The sequence below is a fragment of the Rhinatrema bivittatum genome, chromosome 10 (genome assembly GCF_901001135.1).
Source record: "Rhinatrema bivittatum chromosome 10, aRhiBiv1.1, whole genome shotgun sequence".
Taxonomy (NCBI): Eukaryota; Metazoa; Chordata; class Amphibia; order Gymnophiona; family Rhinatrematidae; genus Rhinatrema; species Rhinatrema bivittatum.
Genome location: NC_042624.1, coordinates 97,239,898 through 97,251,211, shown reverse-complemented (window position 1 = coordinate 97,251,211; position 11,314 = coordinate 97,239,898). Strand labels below are relative to the sequence as shown.

The 11,314-nt window shown below is 47.0% G+C and overlaps 1 protein-coding gene across 1 annotated transcript in view; it reads left to right on the top strand.

The window, feature by feature from the left end:
- Nucleotides 1-1,101: 1,101 nt before the first annotated feature.
- Nucleotides 1,102-11,314, top strand: part of CTH (cystathionine gamma-lyase) — a 56,521-nt gene continuing 46,308 nt past the window's right edge. Inside the window, 2 exon segments of the mRNA XM_029617536.1 lie at nt 1,102-1,223; nt 1,225-1,317. Coding sequence (XP_029473396.1) covers nt 1,149-1,223; nt 1,225-1,317 — 168 coding nt within the window. The 5' untranslated portion in view covers nt 1,102-1,148.

The following is an 11,314-nucleotide window of genomic DNA, read 5'->3' as shown; positions in this document are numbered from 1 at the left end:
TGGATCAGTGCTCCTAAAGAAAGTGGGCGCTCAATCATGAGCGCCTGTAAACCGCGTACCAATATTGCATCAGACTGTCTGAGTCTAATTTTGTTAAAGCAGCACTTAAGGCAAAACACCTTTTCCCCATCTCTCTTCTTTCCCATGTAATCTGTTTCTGATCCTTTATAGAAAAATGGTCCTTATCTTATTCTCAACCTAGAAGCACGGATGTTGGCAGATAAGGACCATACGTCCAACCCAGGGCCAGCGTGTCCAAATAGGCAAAGTAGGCGGTTGCCTAGGGCGCCAGCCATTAGGGGGCAGCAAAGAGCAGCCATGTGGGGCTGCAAGAGGAGCTCATCCTGGCCGCGGAGAGACTTGGCGAGTGTGAGCAGTGCCTCTGTTTGTGTTTGTGTGTGACCAGAGAGCAATGCTAGTGAGAGAGAGGGAGGGAGCCTGTATAAGGGGTGCTTGTGTGAACGAGACAAGGAACTTAAGTGTGTGTAAATGAGGGGGCCTGTCTGAGTGAATGTTGGGGCGGAGCCTGGGCCTGAACTGGGGCGGGGGGCAGGTGCAAGGCCGAAGGTTCGCCTAGGGCGCCCAATACCCTTGCACTGCCCTTGGTCCAACCCTATCCGATCCATCCATGTGTGTCCAGCAATCCTGTGGTCTTTCCCCTATCCATGCCTTTCCTCAAGGCAATCATTCATGCCTTAGCTTTTATCCAGTCTTTTAGCTCTTGCCTTGCCAAGTCATCCTGTCTCCCTCTCGAGGTCCCCCCCCCTTGAGTCTGGTTTTGGAAAGGAGCTGGGATATAAGCATGCAATGTAATTTCCAGCCTACCGTACCACCATCCCCCCTGTCGTGCAAAAGCTGGCTCCCTCCTTCCCAAACCCCGCTCTCTGGGGCCCTTCTCTTCCTCCCCAGAGATCTCCGATCGGCTAGGAAAAAAACGCTTTGATAAAAAGCAGCGGCGAGACTGCTCAGGGGCCGGGCTCCGCAGCGCCAGCGCTTCCTTACCCGACGGAGGCGACAACGCCTCCAGCCGCAGCCAATGAGGCCGCCGGAGCGCAGGGGGGCGGGGAGCGGCTCATAAATGCGGCGGCGGCGGCGGGCTGATGCAACGCGGCTGACAAGTCAGCAGAGAGAGGCAGCGAGCCGGCAGCATGCGCAAGGCCCAGGGCGCCGAAGCGGCTTTCTCGGACGGCTTCAAGCACTTCGCCACCCATGCCATCCACGTCGGGGCAGGAGCCGGAGCAGTGGCCGTCCATGGCAGTGGTGCCGCCCATTTCCCTCTCCACCACCTTCAAACAGTGCGGGCCCGGGGAGCATGCGGTAGGTAGAAGCGGGGGGGGGGGGCGCGATGCTGCGGGTTATAAGAGAGACGAGAAGGGAGATCCCCTGTAGAGCAATTTCTGGTAAGATAACCCTGCTGAGCCCTATCCGAGCGCATGGAAGTAGTTGGGGGAAAAACGTGTGTGCTGTGCTATCACGCTTTGAAATTGCAGCTGTAACACCGCAATATGCTTTTTTTTTTTTTACGTTATTAATATTAATCCCTGATTACGAAGCTGTTCTCAAATCTGAGTCTGCCAAAAATGCATTATTAGAATTATAAACCGCTTTGTAATATATGTATTACTGTCCTCAAAATATCAGTGAAAATAGCAGAAGGACGATTTCTCTTGTCGCTAATACCATATTATAGTGACTAACGGTAATGTGTGGAGTTGGGGCCAAATTTGAAGACTTTCTAGACAGAACTTGAAAATGTAAAAGATGAGGACTGCATAAGGCTGACAAGGTAACACTTCCTGTCTGAGGGCTCCCCAAAAGGCAGACTTTTATGATTTACTCCTTTTTTTTTGGGGGAACGTCTCTGCTAGAGGTGGGAGTTGGGCACAGTGTTTGCCATTCTCCAGATAACATATCACTTCTTGGGTTATTTATTTACCCGTTTTTATGTTCTGCAGATTCCAACAATTATTCAACACAGATTACAATAAATAACATCCATAGTTACATAAGAACCTGAGTCAGTCCAAAGGTCCATCAAGCCCAGTATCCTGTCTCCAACAGCAGTCAATCCAGGTCAGAAGTACCTGGCAGGATGCCAGACAGTAAATAAATCACATATTACTAGTGCTTGGCAATAGGTGGTAGCTTTTCCCAAGGACAAAACAGTACATACATTAATCAACAAAAGACAAAGTATGAGTAAGCTTGACTAAAAAGTGTAGCTTAAATTTTCTTTTCTAAAAATTAAATATCCACTTTCTTCTCTTAATGTGGGTAGTAAGGCATTTCATAACACAGGGGCTGCGTACAAGAAAAGCCCATAGATTCACATTATAGTGGGACAACCAACAGATTTTGCCCAGATGACGTATCCTATCCACAATTAGGGATGTTAGTGAAGCTTGATGGATGGACATGTTTAATTTATATGTCCCCAGGGCATACGGTTTCTGATATTGATGTCATGATTTCTTATATTATTTCCTTATTTCTTCAATACCAAGGATTGTTGCTGATAGGTGACTCTAATTCTTTATTATGAGGATATCAGGTGTAGTAAGATATTTAGAATTTCCTCTCCAATAGAAGCATTGGGGCCGATTTTAATTCCTACGCGCGTGGGGTACATTTGTGCGCATTACCTGGCGTGCACAAATGTACTCCCGATTTTATAACATGTGTGTGCTGCCGTGCGCATGTTGTAAAATCCGGGGTCAGCACGCGCAAGGGGGTGCACACATGTGCACCTTGCGTGCGCCAAGCCCAAGGGGAACCCCGATGGCTTTCCCTGTTCCCTCCGAGGCCGCTCTGAAATCGGAGCGGCCTCGGAGGGAACTTTTTTTTTTTGGATCCCACCCATCCCCCCCCCCCCCCCCCCCGACCTACCTAAATCTCCCCCACACCTTGTTCGATTGAGTTACGCCAGCTGGCCAGGTCCCGACACAAGGGCTTGCGCATGCCGCCGAGCCTATGCAAAATAGGCTCGGCGCGCGCAGGGACAGATTTCCTCAGGTTACGTGCGTATGTTACGTGCGCAGCCTTTGAAAATCTGCCCCATTGTGTTTATTGCAAATGGTAAGGAAGCTACTTATCAGTTGAGGCAAACTTACGAACATAAGAACATGCCATACTGGGTCAGACCAACAGTGGCCAATCCAGGCCATAAGAACCTGGCAAGTACCCAAAAACTAAGTCTATTTCATGTTACCGTTGCTAATAATAGCAGTGGCTGTTTTCTAAGTCAACTTAATAGCAGGTAATGGACTTCTCCTCCAAGAACTTATTCAATCCTTTTTTAAACACTGCTATACTAACTGCACTAACCACATCCTCTGGCAACAAATTCCAGAGTTTAATTGTGCATTGAGTGAAAAAAGAACTTTCTCCAATTTAGTTTTAAATGTGCCACAAACTTTTAGATTTAATTTTTATACCTGAGTCTTTCATTGGTGAGAGGGTTATTTCTGATTTAAAAAATGTTTGACTTGGTTGGATTACTGCTGATTGGTGTTTGGTAGATGGGTATGGCAAAGGGATTATATTAGAGAGATTAGAAACAGATTTGATCCAAACAAGTCTTTAAGATTATGGGATGAGGTGGATTCAAATAAAATATTCTAACTGATGCAATGGAGTAGTGGAATAACTGTTTTTGAAATAGATTTATGACAAAGTGGCTCCTTTGATTGCTGTAAAGAAAAAGAAGCATTCGAAAAGAGCCCCATAGTTGACTGCTGTAGTGATAAATTTGCGCAGGTTAATGAGGAAAGCAGAGCATAACTAGAGGAAAGAAAAAGTTGAAATTAATAAAGTGAGTGATAATGAGGCCCTGCAAAAAGATACCAGAGTTCACTTAAGGTTAAGAAGGGTTATTTTACTACTTTGCTAAAAAAAAAGTCCTCAAATAGACCACTGGAACTTTTTAATATTCTTAAGGTTGCTATGGACTCCACTAGAGATAAGGAAACAAGAACATAAGATTTGCCATACTGGATCAGACCAAAGGTCTAAGCCCAGTGTCCTGTTTCCATCAGTGGTCAATCCAGGTCACAAGTACCTGGCAGGATCCCAAAGGGGTGAATAGATTCCAAGTTACTTATCCCGGTGTTATGAATCTGCTCCCATGGAAGGAGGAGTTAGCAATCTGTTATGGAACTGCTCCTGTGGAAGGAGGAGTTAGCAATCTGATATGCTCAGCTCCTGTAGAGGGAGTAGTTAGCAATCTGTTAAGGTATAGACTGCGGAGTTGCAATCTGTTATGAATCTGTTGCTGAAGGCTCCTGATGGGAAGGAGCAGCAATCTGTTACCAGCAGAGTGCTTGGAGAGGGCACTCAGCTGTAGAGGAGTGTAGATAGGTGGATCCTTGGGCCGATGGCAGATGACTGCGCCCCCAGGAGGATATCCTGAGAGGGACCACCGGCTAGGCTTGTGTATGGGGACAGACACAGATAATTCTTTTATTAGACAGGTTAGGAGAACCACCAGAGGTGGCAGTAGTGAGCTGATATGCCCAGCTGGGCTGAAGTCCCTCAGGTACTGGAACAGCGATCCCAGGGTTGGGCTGTAGAGAAACTATAGATAGTGAGTAGACAGGGTATGCTGTGTTCATAGCCAGAACTGGATGACAACACTCACATAAGGTCTTTAGGAAGCTCAGTAGCTGGAAAGGGTTAGGCCCTCGGAGCGAGTACCTGGTTCCAGGGAAAGCGCTGAGAGAGAGTGATGGTAACTCACAATTGTCTTTATCTGCGATAGCTTCCAGGCAGTAGAGAATCTTCAGAGTGTTCAGGAACATGGGTCCTCGAGGAGCAAGTACCTGGTTCCAGGGAAAGTGCTGAGAGAGTGATGGTAACTCACAATTGTCTTTATCTGCGATAGCTTCCAGGCAGTAGAGAATCTTCAGAGTGTTCAGGAACATGGGTCCTCGAGGAGCAAGTACCGGTTCCTATCTGCAATCTGAAATAAAGAAAAGAGAGCGAGGCCCCCGAGGAGCGGGTACCCCTGGTAAGTCCGAGGAGGCAGAGTAGTGTGGACAAATCTTTGCTAACTCTATTAGTTAGCGAATACTGAGACCTTTTATATTTGAAGTGGATGACGTCATCCAGGGGGACGCCCCCGAGATACGCACCCTTGCTGGTACATCAATCAGAGCGCGCACGTGCCCTATGTCATCAGGAACATGGCGGATCCGCAGCATCATGCCGGTCCGAGGACGCCGGAGGAGACGGCAAGAAGACTCTGCAGAAGCAAAGCGTCCATCAGACCCAGGGGGAGTTGCCACAGAGGTAAAGAGGGCGTCTAGCAGCACCCAGGGATAAGCAGTGGATTTCTGCAACTCTACCTTAATGATTTATAGACTTTCCTCCAGGAACTTGTCCAAACCTTTTTAAACATTAAGGGGTAGATTTTCATACGTACGCGAGAGCTCAGTTGTACACCCTGCATGCACCAACGCCTGCGGGCTTCCGCCATTCTCTCCCAAGCCGCTCCAAAATCAGAGCAGCCAGTGAGGGAACTTCCCTTCCACTAACCTACCCCCCCCCCCCCCCCCAAATTGTTGTTCTACCTTTTGCACCTGCCTGGAGGCAGGTGCAGGTTGCGCGCGCCGGCAGCCTACCGGCACACAATCCTCCAACACAGCAGCAAATGGACGCGTCCTGGGGCTTTATTTGCATTGCCTGGCCTTTATAAAATAGGCCCGGCGTGCATACCCCCCCCCCCCCCCCCACCACACACACATGCATAAGGCTTTTAAAATCAGCCCCTAATAGCTTTCATCACATTCTCCGGCAACACATTTCAGAGTTTAATTGTGCATTGAGTAAAAAAAAAATATTTTCTCTTATTCCTCGTAAATATATCACCTAGTAATTTCATTGAATGTCTCCTAGTCTTTCAATTTTTTTTGAAAGAGTAAACTGATTTAAGTTTACCTGTTCTATGCCACTCATTATTTTATAGACCTTTATCATATCCCCCCCTCAGCTGTCTCTTTTCCAAACTGAGGAGCCCTAATCTCTTTAGCTTTTCCTCATAGGGGAATTGTTCCATCCCCTTTATCATTTTGGTCGCCCTTCTCCATGCCTTTTCTAATTCTGCTATATCTTTCTTGATATGTGGTGACCAGAACTGCACACACCATGGAGTGATACAGAAACATTCTGATATTTCTGTTTTATTCTCCATTCCTTTCCTAATCATTCCTCCCATTCTATTTGCTTTCTTGGCTGTTGCACACTGCGAAGCATTTTACACTGGTTACCTATTGATGCGACCGTCGCTGCCCGACGTCTCCACTACGCCCACCTTGCCTCTTTGGCGACTCCCTCTTTGCCTGTTGGAAGTTTGGCTGCCGCGGCGTCATCGTGCCGTTCTCCTCCGGCGTCCCCGGACTGGCTAGACGCCACACTCCGCCATGTTTCCCAGCAGCCTGTGCGTGCAGTGCAGCCCCGACTCAAGTACCAGCAGTGGTGTGAACCTCAGGGGCGTCCCCCTGAAGTGACGTGATCTCCACCGGATATTTAAGGTCTCTGAAATCACTAACTAATCGAGTTAGCAAGGAGTTGAATTACAAGGGAAAGGCTTGCTTACGCTTCTAGCTATTCTGCCTCCTAGGACTTACCAGGGGTACCCGCTCCTCGGGGGGCCTCGTTTCTCTTTGCCTTTCAGGTCACAGTCTGGAACCGGTACTCGCTCCTCGAGGGCCCACGTTCCCGGACTTGCTACTGAATACCACTTCTGCCAGGAAGTCATTGCTGCCTACAACACCTGTGAGTTACCATCTCTTTCTCAGAGCGTTCCCTGGAACCAGGTACTCGCTTCTCGAGGGCCTACTTCTTTCCAGCTCCTGGGCTGCTTCTAAGACTATTGTGTGAGTTACTATCATGGTTCTGTTCCTGAACTCTGCATACCCTGCCTAGTCACTATATTCAGTTTCTCTACAGCTCAGCCTCCAGGGATTGCTGTTCCAGTATCTGAGGGACCACAGCCCAGCCCGGCATTCCAGCTCACTACTGCCACCTCTGGTGGTTCCATATACTGTCTAATAAAAGAACTAGTGTGTGTCTGTCTCCATACTCTGAGCCTGACTGATAGTCCCTCTTGGGATCTTTCCCCAGGGGCATGGTCATCTGCCACCGGCCCAAGGATCCATCCACAACTACCTCAAACACCAACACCTTTAAAATGGTGGATCATTTATAAAATTTTACAGTAGTCCAGTCTTCTACACAATGTTTCCAGTCCTTGGATGAGCTTGTTTCTACAGTTCTACATACATCTAGAAATCTTAGATCAGCTTGGAGAAGAGACTGTTGAGGGGGGCTATGATAGAGGTGTTTAAAATCATGAGAGGTCTAAAACGGGTTAATGTGAATTAACCCTTTATCTTTCAGATAATAGAAAGACTAGGGGGCACTCCTTGAAGTTAGCATGTGGCACATTTAAAACTAATCGGAGAAAGTTCTTTTTCAATCAACGCACAATTAAACTTTAGAATTTATTGCCAGAGGATGTGGTTAGTGCAGTTAGTGTAGCTGTGTTTAAAAAAGGATTGGATATGTTCATGGAGGAGAAGTCCATTACCTGCTATTAATCAAGTTGACTTAGAAAATAGCCACTGCTATTACTGGCATCAGTAGCATGGAATAGACTTAGGGACATATTTTATAACATGCGCGCTGCTGCGTGCATGTTATAAAATTCAGGGTTGGCGCGCGCAGGGGGGGTGCACAATTGTGCAACCTGCGCGCGCCGAGCAGCCTGCCTCCTTTCCCTCCACGGCCGCTCTGAAATCGGAGCGGCCTCGGAGGGAACTTTCCTTCTGCCCCCCAGCCCTAACTAAAACACCCCCGACCTTTATTGAAGAAGTTATGCCTGCCTTTGGGCAGGTGTAACTTGCGCGAAACGGCTCTCCATCCCCCGGCCCAGTGGCTGTTCCGGAGGCCTCTGTTCCGCCCCAGGACTTGTGCGTGTCCCGGGGCTTGTGAGCAAGATAGGCTCGGCGCACACATGGGTAGGTTTTCGGGAGTTGCTCGTGTATCTTACGTGCGCAACTCTTTGAAAAATCTACCCCTTAGTTTTTGGGTACTTGCCAGGTTCTTATGGCCTGGATTGGCCACTGTTGGAAACAGGATGCTGGGCTTGATGGACCCTTGGTCTGACCCAGTATGGCAATTTCTTATATTATACTTGATGTCCCAGCTGTGAAATATACTAGATTGACAGCTATGCATGAAAGAACTTCTCTATTTCCAGTGCTTGCATCTGGAACTCAATTCCATTAGAAATACGTTCCATCCGCAATCCCAGAGATTTCAAGAAATCTGTGAAAACTTACTACTTTGCTAAGGCATTCTCAGCATGCTTGATCATTGATCTCAGCATTCTCCCATTTTCAGTTGAACATTGATTGCAGTAGTTTAACTTTCTGCTGGATTCATGTTTGTATCAGTGTGTTAAACCAGGTTTGTTTATTTCTGTTCTATCATATACTTTAAATGTGTATGTATACTATGTAACCTACCCCAAACCTTGGAGGGCATGAGATAAGTCATTTTAAAATTAAATAAAACATTATAATTCCTGAAGACTGGAAAGTGGCCAGTGTGGTGCTGATTTTTTTTTAAAAGGACTCCAGGGAGATTCGGGGAAACTATAGACCAATAAGCTTGACGTCTGTTGTCAAGCAAAATGGTAGAAAGCCATTCTTAAACAAAATCACTGGGCATATTTGTAGCTATGGTTTAATGGGGAAGAGTCAACATGGTCTTAGCAATGGAAAGTCTTGTCTTAGCAATCTTTTAAAGGTGTAAAACATGTAGATAAAGGCGGGCAGGTTGATATAGTGTGTTTGGATTTTAGAAGGCAATTGACAAAGTCCCTCATGAGAGACTTCAGGAAATTAAAAAGTCATGGGATAGGAGGCTGTGTTGTGGATTGGTTACAAGGCCAGAAACAGATGGTAGGACTAAATGGAAAGTCTTCCAAATGGAGAAAGGACTTTAGTGGAGAACCACAGGATCAGTACTGAGATCTGCGCTGTTGAACATAAGTCATAAATGATCTGGGAGAGGGCATGACGAGTAAGGGGATCAGATTTGCAGATGACACTAAATTTATTCAAAGTTTTAAAAACTGCAGCGGATTGTGAGGAACTATAGAATGACCTTGTGAGACCGGGCATCTGAATGTAGAAAAGTGCAGAGTGATGCACATAGGCACACTAGGCCTCTGCCTGGGGTAGCATGCTAGCTGAAGACTTGCTGCCTTCCAATAAAAATAATATAAATTATACCAATAAATATAGTGAAACTACTTTAGTTTCATACTGTTATTTATTTGGGCATTTAATATACCATTGTTCCATATAAAGATCACGATTTACAAAAGTAACATTTATAGCTATATATCGGTACATAAGGATGGATTATAGAAGTAGTATTCATCAACAAGCATTCAATGAAATGTGAAGAAACAACCACCGTACTTATATATAATGATATTCAGCATAAAGGACCATCATATTAAGCACTACCGGCATATACACATCTTCGTTGCTTTACATATAATCATCTGTCCTATCATCACATTTTTTTTTTTTAGAATGTGATTACAGCTACTACTTAAAAGAACTTGTGCCAGCCTCATATTTGAGATAAGTGACATTTTACTTGTATAAATGTTGTCAGTCGCTGTCCGAGGTCTCTGCTCCACCCACCTTACTTCGTTGACAACTCCCTCCAGGGTTGATGGAAGGCTAGCTGCTGCAGCATCTCCTGGCCATCCTCCTCCAGCGTTCCCGGACCGGCTCGACGCTGCAAGCCACCATGTTGACCAGATGCCTAAGGGCACGCGCGCGGCCCGACTGATGTACCGGCGTTGGCGCAAACCTCAGGGGCGTCCCCCTGAGATGATGTCATCAGCTCCAGATATTTAAGGTCTCAGTTTTCGCTAACAAGACGAGTTAACAAGGTATGGAGTTCGCTTCCTCCAGGTCACTGCGGATGGGATTCGCTCTCCGCAAACCTAGCTCCTCTGCCTCCTCGGACTTACTAGAGGTACCTGCTCCTCGGGGGGGCCTCGCCTTCTCTTTTTCATTTCAGGTCGCAGTCCGGAACCGGTACTCGCTCCTTGAGGGCCCACATCCCGGACCAGCTCCTGAATACCATGTCTGCTAAGAAGTCATTGCTGCTTACAACATTAGTGAATTTTCATCTATCTCTCAGAGCTTTCCCTGGGACCAGGTACTCGCTCCTCGAGGGCCTACTGCATTCCAACTCCTGGGCTGCCTCAAGAGACTATTGTGTGAGTGTTACCATCAAGGACTTGTTCCTGAACTCTGCATGTCTTGCCTACTCACCTTCTTAGTTTCTTTACAGCTCAGCCACCTTGGGATCGCTGTTCCAGTACCTGAGGGACTACAGCCCAGCCGGGTGCTTCCAGCTCACTACTGCCACCTCTGGTGGTTTAATATATTGTCTAATAAAAGAACTACACTAAGCCTGACCAGTGGCCCCTCTTGGGATCTCTCCTGAGGGCATGGTCACCTGCCACTGGTCCAAGGATCCACCCACAACTATTCTAAATAATAACAGATTGCTATTTCCAGCAACTCCGCTATTAACAGATTGCTATCTCTCAGCTTTAACAGAGCTCTAATAACAATAAAAAATGTGATGGACAGGACTGATTATATGTAAAGCAATGAAGGTGTGTCTATGCCGGTAGTGCTTAATATGATGGTCCTTTATGCTGAATATCTACTAGATAAGGGAGCCCTGACCGATGTGCCGCTAATGCGCAGTAGAGCAGCTCTACCGCACATGCGCAGGCAAGCACGTCAGCCAGAGCGGAGCGTGCCCAAAAAAAAAAATGGCGCTGGGTCCGCAGGAGTGGCGGCGACGAGCGGGAGGAGCAGTGGCGGTGACAGGAGGGAGGGAGGGAGGGAGGGACACCCCCCCCCCCCCCCCCCCCCCGTCTGCCGGTTGTGGATGAGCTGAAAGGGGAGGGGATTGAGAGAGGGGGAGTGAAGGGAGGGAGGGGATGGGGGAAGGTGGGGGGGAGTGGGGGGAGGTGAGAAGGAGAGAGAATGAGTGGGAAGGAAATGGACTGAAATTTTTTTTTAAATGTAGCCCGTTGTTCCGGGCTTAACGGCTAGTCATTATATATAAGTACGGTGGCTGTTTCTTCTCTATTTTTTTGTGGCAAGTCATTTGATTAAATGAAATGTTACATTACATATTGACTAAAGATCTAGGACATAAGGTGAGAGGTGCAAAACATATAATAATTCAACAGATTTCACATATAAGT